Source organism: Chrysemys picta, chromosome 1 (genome assembly GCF_011386835.1).
Source record: "Chrysemys picta bellii isolate R12L10 chromosome 1, ASM1138683v2, whole genome shotgun sequence".
Lineage (NCBI taxonomy): Eukaryota > Metazoa > Chordata > Testudines > Emydidae > Chrysemys > Chrysemys picta.
This window is the reverse complement of record NC_088791.1, coordinates 343359559-343386796: the sequence shown is the minus strand read 5'-3', so window position 1 is coordinate 343386796 and position 27238 is coordinate 343359559. Positions and strand designations below refer to the sequence as shown.

General features: G+C 44.3%; 1 protein-coding gene across 2 annotated transcripts in view; it reads left to right on the top strand.

Annotated features, from left to right (window-relative positions):
* The first annotated feature begins 278 nt into the window (after positions 1 to 278).
* Positions 279 to 27238, top strand: part of RAB6A (RAB6A, member RAS oncogene family) — a 94710-nt gene continuing 67750 nt past the window's right edge. For both annotated transcript variants that reach the window (XM_005308517.5, XM_008166612.4), the window contains exon 1: positions 279 to 496. In XM_005308517.5, the coding sequence (XP_005308574.1) occupies positions 427 to 496 (70 nt within the window). In that variant the 5' untranslated portion in view covers positions 279 to 426. The remainder of the gene's footprint in view (positions 497 to 27238) is intronic.

Below are 27238 nucleotides of genomic sequence, written 5' to 3'. Positions count from 1 at the left end.
CAGCGCTCCACCCGGCCTGCGGCGGCGCCAGGCCTCTCCGCCCCGCCCCTCTTCCCTCCGGCCCCGCCCTCTGCTCGCGCTGCCACACTCCGCATGGCCCCCGACGCGCGCCGCGCCCTGCCCCCTGATTGGGCGGTGCGGGCGTGCGGGCGCGCGCCCGTGTGTGGGCGGGGCGGGCGCGGCGCGCGCCGAGTCCCGGCTCGAGAGCAGCAGGCTCGGTTGCGCTGTGCGTTGCGAGCGGTTGCGCCGCGCTCTCCCCCTTGGTAACCGGAGTGCGGGCGGAGGGGCGGCGGGGACTGTCCGCCGCTGCCAGCAGCCCCGGGGCCCCTGCCTGGCTCCAGCCTCCCGGCCGCCGAGCGCGCGATCGCGGGTCCCGCCGCGGGGAGCGGAGCGGAGCGAGCGCGGGGCGGCGGCGGCGGCTCCATCATGTCGACGGGCGGCGACTTCGGCAACCCGCTGCGGAAATTCAAGCTGGTTTTCCTGGGCGAGCAGAGCGGTGAGTGACCCGGCCCCGCCCGGCGGCTCCGGCCGGAGCAGAGACCCCCGTGACCCCCCCCCCCCGCCACTCCCCGGCTCGGCAGCGGGGCCCCGCTGAGCCTCCCACGGGCCCCGGCCTCTCCCTCGGCGGCGGGGCGGCCGCCCCCCAGGGTCCCCCGTCCATCGGGCTCTGTCCTCGCCCCCGGGGAGCTGAGCCCCCTGCCCTGGGGCCGTGGCGGGGGAGCAGCCCCTCGCCCCCCGGCTAATGGAGCCCGCCCGGCGATCCCCCTGTGGGGCTGGGCTCGCTCTGCCCGGTGGGGCCCAGAGCCGGGCCCAGCCCAGCCCGGTGGGGGAGGGTCCCTCCTCCTGGGGCGATTGTCATCGTGTTCGGAGAACGACGGGTTGGGAAACTGCTGCGGGAAGCCGCCCTCTGTCCCCACCTCTCTGTGCATTGATTCATTTCCCCCGGTTGAAATGGGGTTGCTTTCTCAGGATGCAGCTGAATGATGCTTGACTGTGATCTCTACCTTTAATGTTTTAAATTCAGCCTCTCTCTTCTCCCCCCCCCCCCCACTCCTCCAAAAAAAAAATCAACTGGTGTTTGCTCCAGTGGGGTCAAGAGGGGGAAATGAGAATGGCCAGTACTCCTCTGAATGTATTTTAATTACTATCTATTTGGTAATGGGCGGAAGAGCGATCAAATAGTGCAGTTGTGATAGAAGCAGCTGTTGATTTCATATGACCTGGGTTTGGTTGGTTTCCTGGGGAGGGTGGAAACAGAGACTGGTAATTCTGTTAAATAGTGGATTTTTTTAGGAAACTGTGAATTACATTCCAGCAAAGCGTTTCTAACACCTTAAATATTTAATCTAGCAAATGAGAATTCCCTCCCCCTCTTTGATGGAAGAAATCTGAATGCCTGCTTCCTTCTCAGCAAAAGGCCCTCGCTATCTCACCAGTGCAGAGCAAAAACCTGATTTCACTTCCTTGGGAGTGGATTGCTTTATTGAAATATATTGTGTGCATTTGTAAGATGTACTATAATGAGACACTTTGATTAACGGGGAGCAAAAACATTTAGTCTCTTCTGTCCCTGGGTGGGGTGGAGTTTGTATCTGCTGCCACAGCCAGCACTAATGCGGTTTGACATCTGCCTGGAAAGGGATGCTAATCCTTTTACCTTCTCTGAAATGACTTACATTTTGGTGTCGCTTCAGTCTACTTTAAACTGTCTTGGTGGTGGTGGGGGACTGCTGTTAAAGCAAATCAAGTCAGATACACGGGCAGTTCTCTGCTTCTTTCCTTTGTTGGGAGAGAGCTCCTTTCCATATTATGCTCATGGGGTGAACATATGCCCAACTTGTATATCTTTTTGGGTAGGTAGCCTAATACATAGGGTGACCACATGTCCCTATAAAATTGGGACAGTCCTGATTTTTGGGTCTTTTTCTTATATAGGCTCCTATTACCCCCCCACCCCGTCCCGCTTTTTCACATTTGCTATTTGGTCACCCTACTAATACAGAAAGTGAGGTGCTGTCTGGACAGCCATTTTATGAGAATTTCAGGAGAGGGTTGTGTGTAAAGACACTGTTCATACCAAGTAAGTATTGATAAAAATGGGTTAAAAGTGCTTGCTGCACACCCCTGGGATGCTGCTGCTGCCTGTTTTATGGTGTTGCTGATATTTAGTTTGGGAGAAGCCTTTTAGTGTGGGTCTCAAAGGAAGATTTTTAGCTTCTAGTACTGCTTATTACATCTTGGTAGGTATCTTTCTTAGTTGACAAATGAATTTCTCACATATTTCAGTTCTATTCAACATACTGCAGACCGCCTAGTGTCTAAATCTTCCAATCCTGTTCATTTTTGTGCTTGAGCTAATCATATTTGTATCAGAAAGGTTTACATGATTCCCATTGATAATACCACATGCATATTTTGGGGGTAGGGGGGAAAGGAGATGATCATGAGTACAGTGTAGCAGAATGCTACCAACTAACGTACACTTCTGACGTACATGATTAAATGAGGTCCTCATGTACAGTGGAAAAATCACTACTTTTTCCATGCTGTCAAAGTGAGGTTTAGACAGCTCCACGCCATCTTGAGGTAATTGTGTATGAATTATTTTTTTAGTAGCCTATGTTTGACTCTTCAAGCACTCTATGTAATGGTAAGTAGATAAATGTGCCCATAGTGATGTTCTTCTGTGCAATGAAGATAATGCACATGCATCTTTCATTATGCAGTGGCTCAGTGCTGTGAATTTTAATACTGGATTTTGCCACCATTTAGCTCATTCTCCTTGTCCTTTCGGGGTTGGTGAGCGAAGGTGCAGAGAAATGTAGGAACAAATGGACCCTTGTAGAATAACAGTATTTACAAATCAAGCATCTGTTTAAAAATACTGCAACTGGAATATCTTTTTCACTTCCTGTTTAGCTAAATCATTGTCTGCCTTGTTGGAAGGCCATAATTAAAGGTATCCTACTGCTGCTCAGAGGAGAACAGAATGCTGCTTTTGCATTGTTTTCTTTCAGTCACTTCAGAATGGCAAATGAAATGTTATAGTGGGCTCTGCTGATGATTAGCTGGAGATGCATGCCAGAACTAAGATCAGGCCTTTTGTGTTGCTTGCAGTCAGTCTTTTCAATAAATGTATGTGCTACTGTCTTAATTGGAGTTTGTTAAAGGTTTTAATAGCTTGCACAGGCGATGGAGTAATGTGATCAAGGATAATAATTTGCCCTGTGAAACTGGATATGTTTGTGGAGATTTCCGTTTTAAATAAGACACAGAAAACAAAGTTAACAGTAAAAGAGGCAAATCACGTCTATCGTATTAAGCCATATTACAGCAGCCTTCTCCCTAGGCATGTTTGCTTGGACTGCGGAGATTCTTCCTGATTATGCTATTCCTTGTTATCTGCTGCAGGTTCTCCTGCTGCACTAAGATGCTAGTGCTTCTGATTGTTTCTTTTTATTTAAGATTATAAACCTCCACCGTCTCCCCATTTCCGGTGTCTCCTCAGTTACTTATATTGCCTGCCATTCATGCTTAGTTGAATCAATACCTTAAGAGCTCTCCATGCTGGAGAAGGAAAGCTGAGACACTGCTGCAGTCTTCTGCCAGTGCCGATCAGTCCGTGGTGGTGTGTTGGCTGGATGACATAAAATCACTTGCAGCTTCTTTCAGGGTTTACTGCAAGTTGCTGGTTCTCAGCTGAAGTACATTTTTATTTCCAAACTAGATTAGCAATACTGGCTGCAAATGCTGTGGATTCCTCACCAGCCTGCAATTTATTCCTTGTCTGGCTAAAAAGAGCTCTGTTTGAACCTTGTCTTTTTTGTCTGTGGTATAAAGACACTTATTAGGCTAGCAATGAGTAAAATTTAACTGGTGCTAGCCTTGATTGAATTACTATTTCCATGATTGCAGATTACATAGAGTTTAGTAGTGTTAAATATGTTAATCTTCCCGGAAAAGACGGAGCTTTGTGCTGAGGATTTAGATGCAGCTAGAGTATAATATATAAAAATCAGTCTCCTTAGTACCTTCTGATCTTGTTTTCTTTCAGGTGATTTCTGGCAGCCTAAATGTCTCAAATTAATATTTAATTGCTATTTCTGAGTCAGATTATCAGCTAGTGTGGCACAAACCACCCTTATTAAAGTAGTTTTCAAATAAAATTGCTGTGTGCTTGAAAACTCTAGAAAATGTTCAGCAGTCTTGTCTTCATTTTTTGTCTTGCATGCATGCTCCTCCTTTCATTCTTGTTATACGTCACCAGTTTCCTATCTGAGCAGGCAGGAAGAATTGTATGCCAGTGGCAGGTAATAGAAGTATTACTCTTGCTGATTTCATTGCATGTGTTTATACTGTGAGTTTTATTAGAAAGGAAACCTGGAGGGCATCTATTCAGGGACATCAAACGCGAAGCAAGAAATCACTTGCGTTGGTATGTCAGGTAGGGGTGGGGAGAGAATGTCTGCCTTTTCCCCAGGCTGTGGATGCTGCCTGCAATGGATTACCAGAAAAATCAACTCTGTCAATCTGTATCTATCTTGTAAAGCACTTTGTCACCATGGTATCGAAGTGTTGTGCAACAGCTGGGGATATATTTGTGTTTTGAAATGACTTAACAATTGGGTTAGTTGACACAACGCTGGCCAGTATAGAGCAGGCCGAGTCATGGTTTCCATGTCCGCTAGCCATGGGACCAGAGGCTTGCGTGTGACTACCTGACACAATGGTGATCTCAGCTTGGCCACCAGCAGCTGAGGACAGCATCACCATGTAACTTGATTCTTTAAGTATGATTAAACTTCCAGTGAAGACAAGCCTGAAGAAGCATTGAGCTTGCCTGCCAAAGATTAAAATCTTGTATCCTTCTCTCTTTCTCATGTTTACCCTGTGTTGTTATTGAGGAAGGGTTGTCCAATGGTTAGGGCTGCAGCCTGGGATTCAGGAGATCTGGGTTTAATTCCTTGTTCTTCCACTGACTTCCCGTGTGTCTTTAGGCAAGTCACTTAAACCTCGACTGAGTTCTCCATCTGTCAAATGGGATAATAGTATTTCCCTACCCTACAGATGTGTGGTGACAATAATACATCAAGGCCTAGTCTACACTTAACACTTAGGTCAACCTAGCTACATCACTCAAGAGAGTGCAAAAGATGTAGTTAAGCTGCCCTAAACCCTAGTGTAGACACAGGCTGAAGGAAGAATTCTTCCATCGACCTATCTACCGCCTCTCGAGGGGATGGATTAACTATACAGGGAAAACTTTTCTGTAGCAAGTATCTACACTACGGTAGTGTAGCTGCAGCTGAGCCACTGTAGCGCTTGTAGTGTAGACATATCGTAAGGGTTGTGAGGCAATCTGATACTACAGTAAGGGGGGCCAGATACGTGTTGACTATATATCATCTGTTGGAGGATGGCTTCATTAGAGAGAGAGAGAGATCTTGTGTTTGGATCCAAAGACAGTTGCGGTTCTGTCTGCATTTATGCAAATGCTGTCTACAAAATGGATAGAGATTAAATGATCTTCTGTGCCCCTAAAGGTGAACTGAGTTCTAAAAAATACAATTGTTTAGGGGCTTGTCTACACTACTCAGCGATCACTCCAGCGGGGGTCGATAAATTGACTGCTGAGCGCTCTCCCGTCGACTCGGTACCCCACCAGAACGAGGAGCACAAGCGGAGTCGATAGGAGAGCATCAGCTGTCGACTTACCGCAGTGAAGACACTGCGTTAAGTAGATCTAAGTACGTCGACTTCAGCTATGCTATTCACGTAGCTGAAGTTGCGTATCTTAGATCGACCCTGCGCGGTAGTGTAGACAAGCCCGAGTCCACCAGTTAGCCTTTGGATGTAGATATTAAGTAGCTAATCTTTGCCTCACTGTTGTGAGGCAGTGGGTAGATGTTATCCCCATTTTACCGTTAGAGAAGCTAAAACAAAGGTGAAGTACCTTATCTGAGCCTACTTGGCCAATGGCAGAGCCAGGATTAGAATTTAGGGCCCCTGGGCTACTAATTCCATGCTCTTTCTTCCAGACCACAGTGACTTGTTAAACTCCTTAAAGAAGACAGGTAAGATTACATCTGAAAACAAGAAGAAACAATTAGTTCCCTTCTCACTTGCCTGCTAAGACCAGGGTTTGTTAATTCTAAAAAATTGAATTTACAGACACTTCATTTGGCATAAGGAGTTTTATCCCCATATGTGGTGCAGGTGCTGTGATGTATGCTACTGCAGGAAAGAGCTGTGTCTTGAGGACCTGAAATACGGCCCAAATGGGGTAAATGGCTTTTCTGCTCACCTTCTACATGTGACAGTGTCCTTCTATAATCCTGTAATGTCTGAAATTCTCTTGTGCTCTCTGGATCCCTAACTTTCAGGAGAAGTTAGCTAGTGACAGCTGCTTCTGTGCTGGGAATAGTCTCTCCCAAAGGGAAGATTAAAGTCCCTGAAAACATCTTTCCTAGTATGAATGAGCCTAGTGAAATTCCGAGTAAATACCTGCACTCATTTTATTATTTGAGCCCCCTGCAGACCTGTTTATGTGCACAAGCAGACTTGGAGCTCACGCTTCCTAAGTAACTCTTGCTGGCTCAGTGAAATGCTTCTAAACTATATGAGGAAAAACTGTTTTGACTGCAGCTCTAATCCAGCTCTTCACCGTGGTAGTGACCCATGTTTAATTTACGTGAACAAGTGGTGAATTCTTAGAATACTCTGTCTCGACTGGCTCCTTGAGGGGAGCATGATCTGTTTTGTTCTGCATACCATTCTGAATTCTGCTTCACTGCTGGCCCACTCGGAACCCTGACCAAATCACTGCTGTAGCCAGAAGTCCAGCCTGGGCTGCAGTGAGCCGCTAAACAGTTACATCTTTTCAAAGCTTATTTCTTAGCCCTCTCGAATGCCTGGTCTTAGATTACACTCATATACATTGGTCTTGGGAAAGTCGTGTGGGCCCTCCCCCCCCAGTAGTTGCACAAAGGAGGTGGAAGATCAAACTGTTGTTCAACGCTTGTTTTGGAATTTTCTTTTCTTTCTAGAATTCTCACAAAGACAGAGATACAATCCTTAACATACCAACTGCCAGTAGATGCCAGCCCCAACTAAAACCAATACTTGCCCCAAAGTCCTTCCATTTCCCCCATACCTGACCATTCTACTGCCATGGCAACAAATTACAACTTAACACCCCCAAGTTACATATGCAGCCTTCCCCAAATCATGTCACTAAACTGTTGTTGCCAGAACTGCAGCTAACTCCCCATCCTACTTGAATAGGTCAGATTTTAAAAATAGTCAACAAAACATAGTCGGTACCAATCCAAACTTCCCAAATTCAGAGTCTGTTGTACCACGAAGGGGAGGGAATCCCAAAGGTGGGGATTCTGCTTCTGCTCCAGGGAGTTAACCCAACAACCCACACAGCAAGAGCATCTCAGTCAGTCTCTACCGCCATATGTGGCATAGGCTGAGGTGTATCTTCCTGACCGTTGAGGACCACAGAGATGAGCAGTAACTTGAAATGCACCTGTAACTGACTAGGAAGGAATTGCAAAGCTCTGAGCACTGATGTTCCATGCTCATGGCAGTCACTTGTTACTGCACAAAGTCTCAGGATAGCCCTCAAGAAATATCTCTTAGTAGAGTGCGTGACAGCCTCTCCTGGAAGTGTCAGAAATGGATGCCTATTACAAGTTTCGCACCAGAGAGGAGCAGCTGGAGCTGCCTGGCCTGGTCTGAGTCAAAGGGCACTAAGGGCCACTGTGAAAGCCAAATATTTAGGAACTTTGATAGCTCTAATAAGCTATTCCCAAGGCTAAAACATAACATGGGGATTGCCATGCTGTAGGCCTTGCATAAACAATGCAAAAAGAAGTAAGGAAACCGAGGTTAACAATGGACAAAGCAGAAACTCGCAAGTGGCCTTGTACATTACATATATAGTTAGATTTAAAAAAAAAGTGAGGAGTTGTTGATAAAGTTGCAGCTTTGCTCACTAGCACACTTTGTAGCTCTTGGACAGTTCATGATCTGTACAGGGATTGGTTACAAAAATTAGATTAATCATAAATTAGATCAGTCATAAAGTGCACGATACACTTAATACTATTGATTCATGATTATGTACATTGGATGTGTGGTATGCCCCCAACTCGAGTGCAGTTTGATTGTATGCCAGTAAAGAAACCGCAGTGATGAGTCTGGGGTTGAACTGATTTGTTGGATTCCCAAGAACTGGATGAAGTGTTTCCCCAGAACTGGCCAAGGTGTTCTGGATAAAGTGAGTGGAAAAGAGCTCTGAGAGAATCCCAACACATGCCAGATTAGCCGAACAGTCCGATATCTTGTCTTCATCCATGGGCAGAATCAGCTGCTTCAGAGGCATGTGCAAGAAACTCTGCAGTTGGAAGTGATGGAATAACCCACCCCACAAAGAGAGCTTCTTCTAACCTCCCTTCATTTAGAGGTTGGCTTATACTCTGAAACATGTGGGTTCAGATCCTTTCCAGCCCTTTAAAGTCTTGCTGTTTTAACTTCAGATGTTACTGTTCTTCTTTAGCAATGTATTTTGTGGGAATGAATTCCACAGTTAACTGACTGAACCATTGTATCAAAAGATAGGGCAACTTACTCAGTAGTTAGCATAGAGGCCACCTAGGCCTCTAAATGTTTCCCCTTGTCAGCAAGCACAATTTGCATCCGATTAGGTTTGAGTTGCAGCCAATTTACTTGCTTACAGTTCTTGATCTCTCAAATGCTAGAAAAGTAGTGGAAACTTTATGGTCTGCGTTAGATGAAAAGGAGATGAGGTCTCCTAAGGGAAGAGCCCCATTGGCAAAGCTGTGAGCACAGGGAAAGCAGTCAGTAACAGAATAAAATTGATGTGATCCTTATCAGTTTCACTGCTGCCCACAAGGTTCTGGATAGCTGCTGTGGAAACTGACAACTCTGGTCAGTTTTCATATCTGTAAGTTGGGAAAGCTCTGAGCCAGGGAGGCAGTGGAGCAGTTTGCAGTCATGGGAAGACCGTGCTGCCTCAGTCGGCTCTTGGAAAACTTTCTTTGCGGAAGTACTTAACTTCTTTTAACGAAGGTGTTAAATTCTGGAAAAGTTGGAGGAATTGGTTCCTTACCCGCTCCCTCTGCCCCTGCCAAAAAAAAACGGGGGAGGGAGGGGGGGCTGGGAGAAAATGCAGTGCATGTCTGGGTTAGAGGGGGAATGAGAGAATATCATTTATTGTAAATACGAAGAGCAAAAGCGCACCGTGCACAAGGATGTGAGAGCAGCCGGAGCTTCGAATTCGGTAGAGGGCATTAGAAACGCAGGTAACTGGAGAACACTTTCTATTACAGAGGCAACTGAATCGCCCAGGAACTTAGTCCCTGGTGCACAGTCAGTTCTGAAGAAATGAACGGGGTTGTTCAATTGTTTGGTTTTTAGCTGCCTGATTTGGCTGTGTCTAGCACCTGGTCCACAGCAGATTTTAATTCCTCCTTGTTGTAATAGACATCAGCAGACAAATCCCAATGCTGGAGGCTTGGTACCTTCTTTTGGTCCCTCCCGAGAGCTGCTGTGACCGGCTTGTTCTTCTGGCTTCACGTTAGTGAGTTTGCAGCAGCAGCAGCTTTTAAAAATGAAATGTGTCCACAGCTCACTCAAAATGGCTGAAACTCCAACTAAAGAAAATGCTTCATCCTGCAGAACTACTCTGGAGACTTCTGGGATAGCTTTACCTAAGCAGTGCCTGCTGCTACAGCAGACCATCCCTCCGCATCTGTGGCCACCTCAGGCAGGCTGTGCAGCAAAGAGAGGCTCCAATTAAAAAGGCTGAACAGACTGATAGCCCCAAGGGAGTTTGGCACAGAGCCTCACGCAGACCCAGAGCTTTCATCTCTGACCTCTTGAATGCCTTGCAAAGCGCTTTCTCGAGAGCAGCTGGAAGGAGCCTGCCCTGTTTCCGGACCAACCCGTCAACTCGTGCTCCCACAGCCTCTACATCCAACAGCCTCAACCTTCAGAGCCGGCTTCTGCAATCAGTACTTCATGTGCATGCCTTAACTGTCTACTCCTCCAGCTCCCTCCGTTTCCATTACTCTGAAAACTACCTCAGCTTCCTTTAATCCAAATTTTGCCTCTTCTGCCACCTCTAGTGCCTTTCACTTCAGATCATAAGTCTTCCCTGGCAATTATGGCTCCATCCTGGCTTCTCCTTATTTTAGTTGTTACATAAATCCCACACGCTCTAGAGGAGGATGGGCTTTTTTTTTTAAGCGCCCCAAGTGAAACACAAGGCTTGTTTCCTACCAGTTTCTGCCTCCTTTCTCTATTGGTGGATGATCTAATCTGTCTCTAAAGGGCTCTGTCTCTGTCTAATCTGTCTCTGAGAGAGGGCTTCTGAGCCTATAAGAGTACTCAGAAAAATGTACAGTAGCAGACCAGTCCACTCCACTAAATGAAATGTCCCAAGACCTTTCCCTCTTTTTATCCAGAGAAGACTTCATCCAATTAAGATTGTTGTAGGGAAGTGATACAATATTTGTGTTGTGGTTGTCTAGATGCCCCAGTCATGGACTGCGACCCTGTTGGACTAGTCACAGCACAAACTTATAATGAAAAGACAACCGCTGCCCCAGGAATTTGCAATTTAAATAAAAATCCAGAGAGAGGTGTTCCTGGTCTACTTCGCTGTGAGTTTCCTAATTTAATCCCTTTGGGAGAACCTTGAGCTCTGAAAAGGAATTATTTGGGGATCCTCTCCTGTGGTACTTGGTCAAAGTTAGTCCTTCACCCGAGTTCCTGAATGACTGTGTGGATAAATTGGGTGTGGTAACTTTAAACAAACCAAAAAACCTAACCTTTGACATGAGTCTGACGAAGTGGGTATTCACCCACAAAAGCTTATGCTCCAATACATCTGTTAGTCTTAAAGGTGCCACAGGACTCTGTTGCTTTTTACAGATCCAGACTAACACTGCTACCTCTCTGATACTTAGCCTTTGACTGTAAGTATCATAATTGAACGAGGAGTGCTTGTGACACCTTAGAGACGAACACATTTATTTAAAAATAATAAATTTGTTAGTCTCTAAGGTGCCACAAGTAAGTACTCCTTGTTGTTTTTGCTGATATGGACTAACACGGCTACCACTCTGAAACGTATCATAATTGAGTCTTTCTGCACACAACTTGGCCATGTGAGAACGGGTCAGACATTCCAGATCAGCTACTAGCCCTGTCTATCTGATTCCTGGTTTCAGTGTTAGGCTCTGTCTTGTCTTTCCAGCTTCTTTCATGAGACAGCACAACAGCCCTTGAGGGCATTGACTGACTCCCCTTTGCCTTACATTTCAGGTGTCTGATCTTTCAGCAAAATGTAAGCTGCTTGCATTACCTTTCCAGAGGAAGGGAGGGGGAGGAGAGGAAAGAATTAGTTGAGTGCCTACCTGAGACGTGCAGGGAGTGTCAGAATTGCTTTCTTTGGTATGTGTCAAATATTTCAGAGATTTAGCTAAGATTCCTTAGCTCTTGTCCCCTAACGCCCCTACTCTACTTGCGCTACATTGATGACATCTTCATCATCTGGACCCATGGAAAAGAAGCCCTCGATGAATTCCACCATGATTTCAATAATTTCCATCCCACCATCAACCTCAGGCTAGACCAATCCACACAAGCGGTCCATTTCCTAGACACTACTGTGCTAATAAACGATGGTCACATAAACACCACCCTATACCGGAAACCCACTGACCGCTGTACTTACCTACATGCCTCCAGCTTCCGTCCAGGACACACCACATGATCCATTGTCTACAGCCAAGCTCTAAGATACAACCGCATTTGCTCCAATCCCTCGGACAGAGACTAACACCTACAAGATCTCTATCAAGCATTCTTAAAACTACAATACCCACCTGCTGAAGTGAAAAAACAGATTGACAGAGCCAGAAGAGTACCCAGAAGCCACCTACTACAGGACAGGCCCAATAAAGAAAATAACAGAACGGCACTAGCCATCACCGTCAGCCCCCAACTGAAACCTCTCCAGCGCATCATCAAAGATCTACAACCTATCCTGAAAGATGATCCCTCACTCTCACAGATCTTGGGAGACAGACCAGTCCTCGCTTACAGACAGCCTCCCAACCTTAAGCAAATATTCACCAGCAACCGCACACCATACAACAAAAACGCTAACCCAGGAACCTATCCTTGCAACAAAGCCTGATGCCAGCTCTGTCCACATATCTATTCAAGTGACACCATCATAGGACCTAACCACATCAGCCACACCATCAGGGGCTCATTCATCTGCACATCTACCAACGTGATATATGCCATCATGTGCCAGCAATGCCCCTCTGCCATGTACATTGGCCAAACTGGACAGTCTCTACGCAAAAGAATAAATGGACACAAATCTGACATCAGGAATCATAACATTCAAAAACCAGTGGGAGAACACTTCAACCTCTCTAATCACTCAGTGACAGACTTGAAGGTGTCAGTTTTGCAACAAAAAAAAACTTCAAAAAGAGTCTCCAAAGAGAGACTGCTGAATTCGAATTAATATGCAAATTAGACACAATTAACTTGGGTCTAAACAGAGACTGGGAATGGTTGGGTCATTACACTAATTGAATTTTTTCTCCTCACCTTTTTATGGGTCATGTCGATTATCACTTCAAAGTTTTTTCTTCTGCTGCTACTGATCGCTCATCTCAATTGATTGGCCTCTTACAATTGGTATCCACCTTTCCATGTTCTCTGTATGTATAAATATCTTCTGTCTGTGTGTTTCACTCTATGCATCTGAAGAAGTGAGCTGTAGCCCACGAAAGCTTATGCTGAAATAAATTTTAGTCTCTGAAAAGGTGCCACAAATACTCCTGTTCTTTTTGCGGATACAGACTAACACGGCTGCTACTTTGTAACATTTCAGAGATTAACGCTTGGCAAGTGCTTGTCTGAAATGCCTGATTCAGATAGGCTAGACTGCTTGTGGTTGGTCTCTTCAGGCACTTTGCTTTCAAGGAAGAATTATTTTTTCAATTGAGAACCGAGAGAGCAAGAAGACATGGCTCTGGAGGGTATGTCAACACTGCGCAAAATATATACACACACACACACAGCTTGGGTTAACTAACCCGGGTTGCTGTCTTTGGTTAAAATATCAGTGAAGACATGGCACCTCATGTTAACTGCTCAAGTTAAATCCTGTAAAGGAGCCTGGGGTTGAACTCAAGCACCTAACCTGAGTGAAAAGCCAAGTTGCTGTTTCTTCACTGCTTTTTAATTCAGGTTAGCTAATGTGGCTTAAGAACACACTTTTTTTGCAATGGTAACATACCTCCAGCCATCTGCTAAACTGACCACTAATTCCTCATCCATCTGAATGGAAGTGGGAGGGGAGCTCCTGTTTCATGCCCAACACTTGTAAAGGGGAACATGTTTCACAACTGGCAGAGGACTGAGGCTCCGCAGCTGTGACTCACGCAGCATTGTGCAGTGAATTGGCAGCTGCTGAGCTGGAATAGAATTTGTGTCTCGACTCCCAGTGTAGTGTCCAATGCACAGGACCACAGTGCCACTTAAAAGCAGTTCCTCCTGCCACATGGAATGAATGCTCTTAATTGTCTGTGTTTTGGAGGGTTTTAGAAAGAAGTGAAGAATGGTTCTAATTAATTGCAAGAACCAACAAATGTATGTCCCTCCAGTGCTAGATCAGAAAGGGAGGGGTTTAGCATTATTCCTCCTCGGAAGTGTATTGCTTAAGGGGAAGCACATTTGCTCCAAGGTATGCACATGCGTGGTGCCTCATCTAAGCTCGGACAGAGAGTTGTCCTTCTTTAAACAACCTGCTGATCCAGAAGAACTGCAGAATGATCCAGTGGACTGGGAGTCAAGAGATTTGTTTCATTCCCAGCCCTGGCACTTACCTGCTGAGTGATTTTTGGGTCAGTTACTTAATCTCTCTGTGCCTCTGATTCCTCTCCCGGCATTTGACTCTTTAGAATGCAAGCTCTTCAGGACAGGGACTGTCTCTTGCTGTGCATATTGGTCCCCAATTTTAGGATGTCTATCTTATCAATGAGATTCCATCTCGAGATGGTCACTATTACCATGAGTATCCATTGAGCCTGATACCTTCCAGCCCTTAGGAATATGAGAGCCTCATGGAATCCTGCAGACCTTGCTTATACCAAGAGTCTCTAGATCGTTTGTAGGACCCACTGGTGAGAAATTGACAGAGGTACCTGCTGTGTAAACTGGGACAGTCTTTCCTAGCTTCACGGTTATGAAGTCAGTCTAATACTCTGAGGGTAGCAACATCTGGGCACAATGACATTGGATTTATAGGGAGAAACTTTGTGGCAGCCATTAAATAGACTAATGTATATGTAATGGCTTTATGTCTTTAATGGCGTAATGTCTGTGGAATGTGGGTAATTGGGTTTTTCTTTAAAACAAAACAAAAAAACCCATAATTAAGCTTTACTTTTCCTGAGCTTCTCTTTCTAAAAAGGCTGCATTTTGGGGGAATTTAACAAGTGTTTTGGTCCGTGCTTACTTACGTTGGTGTATCATTAACTGGTCTAATTGATTTTCCTGTGTTGCTGTGGAATTGCATCATCTAGGTTAAACGTCTCTGTGTGGCATGTAACCCAGACAGGATTGTGTGCAGCTGTGGTTATCTCAGAGCAGTCCCAGGGTGCTCTTCTCAGGTATCTGTTGCCAGTTTGGCTCAGCAAATGCTGCCCAAGTTCTTGCGGCGTTGTATGGTAAAGTGCCCTGAATTTAAGTGAGCACTGAATGTTCATTCTGCACAATCTCTTCTTGCCTGTCTGTCACCTTCTGAAACCTCAGTCTAAGTATATGTCTTAAAACTGAGCTAATGTGAAGATTATTCTGAATACTTCTCATGTCCTTCCCTCCCATCCCCCCGCCCATATCTCAATTGTCTGTGATTGCGGCAAGGGTTGGAGAGAGAAGAGCCACTAAGGTGGCTGAATTGGGAAGTTCTGTCCCTTCTGCAGAGGAAGGGTTAAGACCAAATGCTAGTCTTTCCACAATTGGCTAGCGGGTGCCATTCATAGCATCTGTCTCCTTCATAGACAGTGGGAGCTGCAGCTTGTCTGAGCCCCATCTTTCAAGCAGGAGGAAAACTGCTGCTGGGCAAGAGGAAAGCTGTTGGCTGCTGGTGGGCATGGTTGGCAATGACCGGGCATGGGGGGAGTGAATTTTACTTGCTGGAGACAGGAAAACATTAGGAGGAATTTAACTTGTGCAGGGAATGGAAAGAAAAAATTGCACACGGATTATAGAGCAAGTATGAGCCCTGATGCCAGGTGAATAGTCTACAACACCACCTTCCGGAATACCTTGTAGCACCTTTCTGCGGTACAGGATCCTGATATTTCCACAATTTTCATATGGGGTGGAAGATATTTAGAGAGGTCAAGTGACTTGCACAATGTTGCCCAAGAAGTCAATGGCAAAGCCAGGTCCCCGGATTCTCCTCTTGGCTGCAAGGCCACAGAACATGCTTTCAAGGTTTGTACAGCAATAGGCTGAACAGATAGACAGCGGCGACTTACAGATTCCACGTGGAAACTGGCAGGGTGGTGATAAAGGGGAATAACCACCAGATCCCCTGTTTGCATTAAGGTGGAATGGCAAAGCCATAGGTAGGGTTGCCTCAGAGAATAATGTTAACAAGGTAAAAGAATGGAAATAGCTGCTAAATGTTTTGCTTCAGAAATATACCAGTGCCACCCACTCTTACATCTGCAAGCGCATCCTGATGGTTCTCTGCCTCTGGACATTCCCTCGTCTAACATCGCTTTCAGGGCCTGTGAAAAGTCCTTGTGTGTCAAATACTATGATGCTATGAGGGAGGAATTTCTCCCAGGAGACGGATTTAATTGGCTGTATATAAACTGTTGCCATTGGACAAATGCTTGATCATGACCAGCCTTGAGGAGCAAGGGGTTCTGCCAAGCTATTTTTCTTTTATAACTTCTGGGGTGCAATTGTGGATATTCTTTTATGAGGTCTTATTGCTGCTCCGTCGATCAGATAAAACAAGCTCTAGCTCATTAAATTATGTAAATGAAGTCATTGTCTTCCGTCCCCATTCAAAAAGAGAAAATGGAACACAAAGAAGGGTTTGGATACTTGTACCAGCCCATCCACTTGGGGGTGGGAAGGAAGGTGAAAGGGCAGCAAATACAAGACTTCCAAATTGTTCTTTTCATAATCAACTCATTTACAATCCACACGCTTCACCATGGTGACAATGATCTCTGCCTTGAGACTGGTGTTTGCAAAACTACCTTTTGGGGTGAAATCTCTCTTCAGACATGATTAGCCCGGCTTTTACGATTCTCCTGAAGCAGTTGCAGGTTGGGGGGAGGGATAGCTTAGTAGTTTGAGCATTGGCCTGCTAAACCCAGAATTGTGAGTTCAATCCTTGAGGGGGCCACTTAGGGATCTGGGGCAAAAATCAGTATTTGGTCCTGCTAGTGAATGCAGGGGGCTGGACTCAATGACCTTTCAGGGTCCCTTCCAGTTCTAGGAGATAGGTATATCTCCATATATTAAGTGGAGGGAAAGTCTTAACATCCTGCTAATCTCAGTAGTGCCTGAGGACCAACCAAGAATGGGCCCCATTGGACTAGGTGCTATACAAACACATAGTAGCAGACAGTCCCTGCCCCCAAAGAGCTTACAGTCGAAATAGACAAGACATGCTGTTTGGAGGAAGGGATATCACGCAAGCAGAGTAAGCAGTGTGATGGCAGCGAATGTCATGTTAGTTCTGTGACTCTTGGAGGGCAGGGGGGATAAATTGTTAGGCAAAAGTCAACATAGTTTCTGTAAAGGGAAATCATGTCTTACTAATCTATTAGAGTTCTTTGAAGGAGTCAACAAACATGTGGACAGGAGGGATCCAGTGGACATAGTGTACTTCGATTTCCAGAAAGCCTTTGACAAGGTCCCTCACCAAAGGCTCTTACGTAAATTAAGTTGTCATTGGATAAGAGGGAAGAGCCTTTCATGGATTGAGAACTGGTTAAAAGACAGGGAACAAAGGGTAGGAATAAATGGCAAATTTTCAGAATGGAGAGAGGTAACTCGTGGTGTGCCCCAAAGGTCAGTCCTAGGACCAATCATATTCAACTTATTCATAAATGATCTGGAGAAAGGGGTAAACAGTGAGGTGGCAAAGTTTGCAGATGATGCTAAACTGGTCAAGATAGTTAAGACCAAAGCAGACTGTGAAGAACTTCAAAAAGATCTCACAAAACTAAGTGATTGGGCAATAAAATGGCAAATGAAATTTAATGTGGATAAATGTAAAGTAATGCACATTGGAAAAAAATACCCCAATGGTACATACAATATGATGGGGGCTAATTTAGCTACAACTAATCAGGAAAGAGATCTTGGAGTCATCGTGGATAGTTCTCTGAAGACGTCCAGACGTCCGTAGTGTGCAGTGGCAGTCAAAAAAGCAAACGGGATGTTAGAGATCATCATTAAAAAAGGGATAGTCTCCGTCTTATTCTCTATCTTATTGCCCTTATATAAATCCATGGTACGCCCACATCTTGAATACTGTGTACAGATGTGGTCTTATCTCAAAAAAGATATACTGGCATTAGAAAAGGTTCAGAGAAGGGCAACTAAAAAGATTAGGGGTTTGGAACAGATCCCATACGAGGAGAGATTAAAGAGGCTAGGACTCTTCATCTTGGAAAAGAGGAGACTAGGGGGAATATGATAGAGGTATATAAAATCATGAGTGGTGTGGAGAAAGTGAATAGGAAAAAATTATTTACTTGTTCCCATAATCTAAGAACTAGGGGCCACCAAATGAAATTAATAGGTAGCAGGTTTAAAACAAATAAAAGGAAGTTCTTCACACAGTGCACAGTCAGCCTGTGGAACTCCTTGGCTGAGGAGTTTGTGAAGGCTAGGTCTGTAACAGGGTTTAAAAGAGAACTAGATAAATTCATGGAGGTTAAGTCCATTAATGGCTATTAGCCAGGAGGGGTAAGGAATGGTGTCCCTAGCCTCTGTTGTCAGAGGGTAGAGATGGATGGCAGGAGAGAGATCACTTGATCATTACCTGTTAGGTTCACTCCCTCTGGGGCACCTGGCATTGGCTACTGTTGGTAGACAGGATACTGGACTGGATGGACCTTTGGTTTGACCCAGTATGGCCATTCTTATGTTCTTATGGGGTGAGGTTTAGTTAGGAGGGATAAGCTGAAGGGGAGAAGGAGAATGAGGGGGTGGGGCAGGACATGGGAGGAGTGAAGCTGAAGTGAGGAGACTGAAGAGACAGGGAGAAGGTTGAAACAAACACCCAATTAGCACAGGGCAGAGGTAGTTCAGTCAGAACTGTAGAAAGTTATCTTGTCCCTGTCCAAAGGTCCCTGTTTTGGCTGCCTCTGCAGCTGCTCTGACCAGCTGGAGTCTCTGGCTGGTTCCTCTCTGCAGGTTTTTCACCAAGGCTATCTGGCCGGAGGAAGGGGAGACACCCCTGGATCTCAGTCCCTCATGGAGTGGGTGGGAGGGAGTCTTAAATACAAGCAACCTCAATTGCAGTGGATGTTCCTTCTGCTATTTTAGAGATGCAGACAAGGGAGAAAAGACTTCCACCTGAGATTTAAAATGAGCCTTTTCCAGTTGGCAATATCATAGAAATTTCTGTCCGTTCTAGCTGAGGAATAAGGAGAGACGGACACCGCTAACCAAGCAAGGAGCCCCGGGAGGGGCGATCCGTTTATTTCAATTGCCATTGGGTTCGAGCTCATAAGTCAGCAAGAACAAAGAAAACACTTACACCAAAGCATTATATGCAGTTGCTTATGATAATTTATCGCTCTATGATTGGCCAAAATTTGCCATCATTACCATACATAATTAGCAAGCTACATGTATCTGCCCCTTATTGTCCATCTACTTGCTCCCTTCTCCTTGCTTATTTTGCAAACTAAGTGGTTAGCTATCTACAGGATGCAGGCACAGAAAGGTCCATTCTCTCCAGGTTTGGAGTTTGGCTACATTTCCTCTTGAAGGAACTTCCTGACTACCTATAGCTGACCCTGCATTTTGTCCTTCTTCTTTCTCCCATGTGTACGTGACAAATTTGCCCCCTGGCAGTTAAGTAGAATAATTTTATATCAGCAGGAAGGAGAGAGAAGACCTTGATGCCAACAGTGGCCAGATGTTGAGGAATGGAGAGGAAAGTGCTAAATGAGCAGGAAAGGCAAAGTCCATGAGTGAAGCTGGAGTGAATCCATGAAAGGCTTGAAAAACCAAAGGCCGCCCCTGGATCCTGGCACAGATTAGTGAGCCAGTGGGATTGGGAATGGGGTGCTGTGGCCATGCTGTGTTCTGTACGTGAACAGCATTCGGCATGTGCTAGAGTCTGCTTTCCTCACCAGAAGCCTTGCCTTTAAAGGTGAACTACAAGGCTAAAAATGAACCAGAGATGTGCTGACCTTTTCATCTAACCAGGAAGAAATAAATGTTAGTGTTGCCCCGCCTCAGTGAAATCTTTGGGAAAATAAGACTAGATGTAGCATCAGTAATTTAGAGCATGGCTCATAAAGATGGCCATTTGCAGCCCTAAGTGTCATTTTTTTGACCCTCTGTGTGCTCCTTAGTCACCCAGCCAAATGTACTGATTTGTATTTCAGTAGTCCCTTGAGGCTTGCAGTCAGGCTCAGGGACCCATTGTGCTGTAGAAACAAAGCATGACAGTCCCTGCCTTGGAGATCTCAGAGCCTAGTTTTGTACCAAGATTTCTGTGCTTCAGACTGTTCCCAGAGTGTTCTGCTTCAGCTGGTCACAAGGTTAAATGATGAACATTAATCCATATTTGCAGTTTTGTAATAACTTCATTTTTATTTATGTAGGTAGTGAAAACTATTAGAGACCCCAAGGGACCAAGCTGTGACTACAGACTTCTTATTACAGATGCCGAGTCATAGAAATTGGACATAGGGAGGTTTGGCAGAGGAAAAGACCTAAAGGGACGACATGATCTTGCACTCACGCTGGTCATTAGAAATGACCAGTGTCAGAGGAACAATATTCCAATAGCTTGTGTGCTAGCTTGGGACTTGGGAGGCCAAGGTTCAGTTCCTTGATCTGCCCCAGATTTTTGTGACCTTGAGTAAGTCATTTTAGTCTCTCTGTAGAGTGGGGATAATAGCACTTCCAACCCTCCCAGGGAGAGTGTTGTAAGGATAAATACACTAAAGATTACAACATGATCAGGTGCTATGGTAACGGAGATCATATAGGTACCTTACATCCTTCGTGCCGGGAAGCCCTAAATGGCTTTGTTGCTTTTGTTCTGTACTGTACATCCTCAAAGCTAGTGATCATGATCACATGGCACTTTTAAAAATGTCTGGTCGGATTAAACTGATCCACAGAACAAATGTAAGCTAAACTCCTTTTATTGGTAGCCGCCATTTATTTCCTTTGGCCCAAGCTGTTGGAAGATGCATCCCAACAATTCCGGTCAGTCATGCACTTTCTCAGGCTGCTGCTAATCCTGCTTTCCTGCCTTTGCTCCAAACATGCCCCTTCCTTTCTTTAAAGGTACAGTGCTGTGTATGATCACTGACAAGTTGTTCTTGAGAGAACTTGTATCAAATATTGGAGGCATCGCAGTCCATTCTTTCAGAGGCTTAAAGGTGAGAACTTCCAAGAGGTGGAAGGAAACTTTAACGTAAGCAAATCTGTGGGTGCACTGTGAAGGGAGGTCATTATTTTAGGATTTCTGCAGTATTTGTTGTTTTTAATTGTGCAAAATCCAGCCTCTCATTTATTCTTCAGCACTTGTTGCACAGCCTCCCCTGAGTCCAATACCAGAGTAATGGGCACATTAGATATACGTTCATTCAATGTTGTGTCTACCTTGTTAACCTAGACGTTCAGGAAAGTACTGTGGCTGTTTCTGGTGACAAAACGAGGTATGTTTACTCATTCGCCACTCACCTTTTATGTTGCTGTCAAAGGTGAACTGGGACCGCTTAAATTAGATTAAAAATCTGAACCAAACACTCTGAGCTTTAGGGAAGCTCCAATTTGGACATCCTCTCTAAGTGAAATGCAGTCATAAGGCGTAACAATCTAAGTAAGGCCTTATCCCAACTGGGAGCAGAACTATGCTGGCTCCTGCATAGACTAAACACTCATTTTTGCAACTTCACCCCCACATTTATTCCCCACTTACCCGTGGGGGTGTCTCCTTTTAGCCACTCATTCTCCAGAACTAGGTTTTCCTGTCTTGCTAACTGAGGGAGATTGGAATTGTCCCTGTCTCACCACCTTTGGAATTTTTTCTACTTAATATTCCAAATAAAAGGTGTTGCCTTAAGGGTGTGATGTGCAATTGTCTTTTTTTAAAAAAAAAAAACCAAAACTTTGGGCTTGTGCCTTTTCTGAGGTGCCCTGTGTACAAAGAAGATCTGAACATTTTTCCAGAAACAAACTTCTAAGAGTGGCTTTTTTTTTTTTAACATTAGAAGAGTTAGGTTTTATCTAGCTTTGAAAGGGTCTATGAATAAGTGAGATGAGATCGGGGGGGGGGGGGGAATCAAGTGACTAAAAATAAGCGATGGAGAGGATGGGATTTTTTTAGTCACTTTTCAAAACAAGACAAAAAAAATCTTTCTTTGTTTATACTTCTCTTCAGTGACTGACAAAGATGTCTTCTCTCCAAAACATTAGTCACTGGAGCAAAATAAGCAGAAACAAAGTTTTTGAAGAGTCAGTCTAAAATTCCCCCCCCTCTGTTTTTCATTTTTGCTCATTTGGCTTTTGCAAGATCCTCATCATTTCACTTGTTCTCCAGTCATCATAGCCTAGCCTTCTAGGCTAAATAGGCTAGTGGGATGCTAATTGTCCCATACAAATGTACACAAGTGAACTTAGATCTCTTTCAAGTCTTGAGGGTGGAAGCCAAATGCAATTCAGCGTGGGTGGCTTGTATAATGTGCACTTGATCATCTGTATGCACCATAATTAACCAACAGAAACTGGTTGTTTGCCCACTTCTTATCAACAGTTTACTGGAGGAGGAAGGATGGGCAGTGGTTAAGTCTCTAGCCCGGACTGGGGAGACCTGGCTTCAAGTCCCAGTTCCACCAGGCTAGCTATGTGGACCTTGGGCAAGTCACTTGACCTCTGTGCCTCAGGTCCCATCTGTAAAATGGGGATACTAGCGCCATCCTTTCACTAAAGTGTAGTGAGGATAAATACGTTAAAGATTGTGAGATGCTCAGATACTATGATAATGAGGGCAATATAAGTACTTTAGGTAGACCCAACCTTAAACCTAGCTGCAAAAGTGACCTTTGAAATGTCAAATTCTAAGATGAAAAATAGAATGTCAACTGAGCTTGCTAAAAAATATTCCAGGCTTCAGTTGGCTTTTTCCATTGTAAGCATGTTGGAAGCAAAAATGTACATAGTGGGCTAACGAATTATTAGTTTGCGAGATCTACAGTGTCTAACTGGAAGATTGCTTGCAAGGCCCTGCACAAAAAAGGGGCATAGCTCCAAAATTGTCTTCCTCTTCCACTCCCACAGCTTCCTCTGCTGCCTAGAAGCCCCTGCCCCATTCTCCCTGTCACTCACTCCCATGTCCCTTTTTCCTCTCCATAACCCTCCCCTCCCAGTAAGCATTTGCTTGTGTAGTTTTTCTTTTCAGAAAGTAGTTTCAATGCCTTCAGAATAGTGTGCTGTACTCAGATTGTTTTCCCAAAATAAAAATCTCACTTCAATAGACGCAGATTGGAACAATATGCCTGTTGGTTTTACTTCAGATTTCTGCCCTAGGTTAGATATGAGCTCAGTGTCTGGGACAGTGCTTAGGTTAATGAGTGTACCATACCAGCAGAGCCACCAGGTCCTGTGATAGTGCATTTTCCAGATAGTTAGCATCTCTCTGTACCTGCTCAGTGTTATCCATTAGATGCGTGAGCCTTAGCATGCCTAATTGGAGAAACAAACTCTTTTTCAAATAATATTTTAATTTGATTTTCCACAAAGGGCTGGTGGGTGCTGTGTACTCTGCTGGGAGAACCATCGAGCATTTGAGACACTGGTTCAGTGATGGGAGTCCTGGTTTGCTCATTATCTGTGAGCAAAAAACTTGCCAGAATGTGTCAACTTTAAGAAAAGCTGTTTTTTCTGGGAGCTGTCACTTGGGAACGCCTTGGTCTAATGTCCCCAAATTTAGATCACCGACCATAGCCTGTGCCCCCATGAGGTGCACTAAATGTCAGGGCAATCTGGTTGACTCGATATATTTTTAGAGCAGTTGGAACAGTCAAGCTTTAGACAGAAAGCTGGTCTGAACGGTAAATTTGAGTGTTTGTAGAAAGGTAACTAAAAAGCAGGGATAGCACTGTTTCTTTGCATTTTTTTGTTGCTTAATGATGTGAACAACCAGAACACTGATTCTAATTTTCATCTTTGTCTGAAAGGCATAACATGGCTACCAGGGATGCAGAAGTAGAATATTTTGTTCCCCCAATGTGGGAATCTAGGAAATTAACATTGAATCAAGCTGTTGGGGGCTGGTGGTTGTTTTTGACATTGTACAGCATTGAGGAAGCAACCGGCCTTTATAAAAATTGTCAACTGATCCTACATTCATGGACTGATGAGAGAAAAAAACAGGAGTGTTTTTTTTACTGTCATATCTTAAATGACTTAGCATTCTTTTGGGAGGGGTGGGGTGTGCACACATGTAGGTTGGTAATATGTAATTACCAGTACAGTATCCACCTAACTTGGCCATGCCTGTTTCCTTCCCACCCAAGATCCTGTCCTGATTAAGAGAAGTTGCCATTTTACATTGGCAAGTCTGGAAGGCTGGAGAGTACATTATACTAAGTAATGATCCTGCATTGCATCTGGATTTCTTTCATTTTTGGCTTATTTATAAAGTGCTTGAAGAACTTCATGTGAAAAGCATGATAGAAGCTCAGAGTATTGACTTTGTTGACAGATTAGCTTAAAACTTCACCCCAGGTTAAGCAACACAATTACTTGGTACCAGCTGAGTGCATCCTCATTAGCACAGTATTTGCAGAAATTCTACTTAATTAATCATTGACCATGACTGTCATTTAATAAATGTAGATTAAAGCAGTTCCTTTGAAGACAACCTGATAGAGCCTTCATGATTAGAATACTCAAAATCACTAACTTAAATTTGATGTTCTTACTCCTTTCTACAAGATCAACAGTATGGCCTGGTCTACACTGGGGTCGGGCGGGGGTGGGGGAATCGATCTAAGATATGCAACTTCAGCTACAAGAATAGCATAGCTGAAGTCGACGTATCTTAGATCGACTTACCTCCCATCCTCATGTCGCGGGATTGACGGACACGGCTTCCCCGTCGACTCCGCTTCCGCCTCTCGCCCTGGTGGAGTTCCGGAGTCGACGGGGAGCGCGTTCGGGGATCTGTTTATTGCGTCTAGATGAGACATGATAAATCGATCCCCGATAATCGATCGCTACCCGCCGATCTGACGGTAGTGTGGACGTACCTTATGTCACATGTGGTTTAGTTCTTTGTGTATCCTTTGGCTCGCTCTATAGGCCTGCACTGCATATTTGTCTGCTTCTTGCACCTCTCTGCATTTTCTTCCATTCTTTCTTTGGACATGGAATACCCTCCTTGAGCAAGTCCCTGTCCTCCCACTTGTCAAGAACCATTTTTTGTAATGCCTACAAGAAATTGAACTGGGTCTCAAGCACCTGTGCGATAGGCTCTATTTTTGTATAAAAATATCCAACTGTTTAAGCACTCTGAACCTTCATATGTTCTTAAGTTGTGTGCTCTCTGGAGCAGAGCACGATAGTGGGTCACAGAATGATATTGTAGCATAAAATTAGATACTAGTCCTATAACCTCTAGAAAACATTTACTCTGAATATTAGTGCTTGCAGAATACTGGATTGACTACCCTTAGCCACAGAATAGGCATCGACAGAGGGAAACTTCCTTACACAACCCATCAGTGCACTTCAATTTTGAAGTGTCTTCTGGGAATTCACTCCTTTGCTAGTCTGTGAGGCTGACAATTAGGAAGGTAATTTTAGGACCCCAGTCAGTTAGGAGCTGGACTGACCCCACCTAATGTATTTCACTGGAACAGAAGAACCATTCATTGGTAAATATTTTAGTAGCTGTTTGGTTCAGACTCAAACCAGGTACAATGATCTTGAGGTGAAAATTTCCAATATCCCATTGACAGTCCTGGGAGCCATACAGTCCCCTCCCTATTCCTATTCTGATGTAAGTTTTTGCAGTGAGAGTATTGCTCCTCATTGCTGGTACATTGGAAGATACATTTGTAGTGTACGTGCCAAAATTGATCCCACTATTTAGAAATCTTCACTAATTGTAAACTGACATCTCTCATCACATGATGGCATCCTCTTGTCTGACACTTAGTAATTGTCCTTGATTTTTCTGTTGTGCTGCAGTATTTTAACTAGGACAGGAGGAAAAAGTATTACCATGATACCTTTTCAGTTTAGGGAGCAGTAACTCTCGGACCACATGTTATGGTATATTGAGTATTATGTTTCAAAGGGATCAGTTACACTGTAAGCCTCTTGATTTACTGTTTTATTAAACTTCAGTGACAATTGCACCTACCTTGGTATAGAGAATACAGGACACATGGAGCTCAAAAGCTCTTACATGTTACAGGAAAACCTCATCACATTCCTGTAACCCTCTAACAAAAGAGAAAGGGACGATAATCTGAGATAATCCAGAAAGGATCCCAGTTAGAAGTCAGATTTGGTGACAGCAGGTGATGAATCAACAGGCAGTAGCACTAAGCATGTCACTAGTGCTGTCCCATCTAGTGTGCATGTGTTCAGATTGCCTTTGTTCGTGCCTATAATCCCAGGGGGAGCTAAACTATGCAAAGGAGAAATGTTTAAGGTTTTTGAAAACATTTTAAGCATTTCTGCCCTGGAATAGAATGAATTTTCCCTGTTATCCTATGCCATGTCTCGGGTGTAGAATTTAGAATGGAAGGGGGCAATGAACGTCTGTATTTTAAAGCACCAAGGAAAGAAGAGGAATTTTCCCAGGGGGTGTCACTGTGACTGACTCATCCTGCTCATTTAGCCTTTTCTGTGTGTTGTTTTTATAAGCCCAAAATAAACAAAAGATCAAACTGAAAGCTTGTACTTTGCTCCCTCACTTTGGAATCCATGATTGTCCGTTTAGTAAGTGTTTGGAACGTGAACTTCAATTTGCTGATACTGGGGTACAACTCCTGTAACAACTATGCCATGTGATGGTTTGGGGATCACCCAAACCAGTAAGGGGTTCGGTCACCGCCCACCCTATAACTTTGGGAAGCCTTTGTGCTGTGCTGCTATGGTTCAGATTCCTGACCCCAGTAGCCAGCCCACAAACATAAGGTCTCACCAGCCCAGTTACTCTTCGCAGGGTGAATCCAACAACCCTTCCAGTTCTGAGTCTTCCCAAATACACCTTCCCTGAGTTCTTAACTACCAGACACTAGGACTGTTCACCCCGGTTTGTCATCCCCACACCAGCTCATTGGTACATGCTCTCCACACAGTTTACATCCAGAGACCTGCTTGGGATAAAAATAAACATAATTTATTTAATAGGAAAAACTTTTGAGTTAAAGATGATCTAGTAAGGGAACACGAATGTTTACAAGTTACACAGAAAATAAACGAAGCCAGAACCTAAGGCTTTACACTTTGATATGACAGTAGCACCTCAGAGTTCTGAACACCTCAGGAATGGACGTGGTTCGTAACCCTGAAATGTTCAGCCATAACGTTTTGTTCAGAGTTACATTTTCAAAAGTATACAACTGAACATTGACTTAATACAGCTTTGAAACTTTACTAAGCAGAAGAAAAATGCTGCTTTTAACCATTTTAATTTAAGTGAAACAAGCACAGAAAGTTTCTTTTCCTTGTCAAATCTTTTTTTAAACTTTCCCTTTATTTTTTAGTAGTTTACGTTTTACACGGTACTGTACTGTATTTGCTTTTTTTTTTTGTCTCTGCTGCTGCCTGATGGAGTACTTCCATTTCCAAATGAGGTGTGTGGTTGACTGGTCAGTTCATAACTCTGGTGTTCGAAACTGAGGTTCTACTTTAGATAAATTCTCTTTTC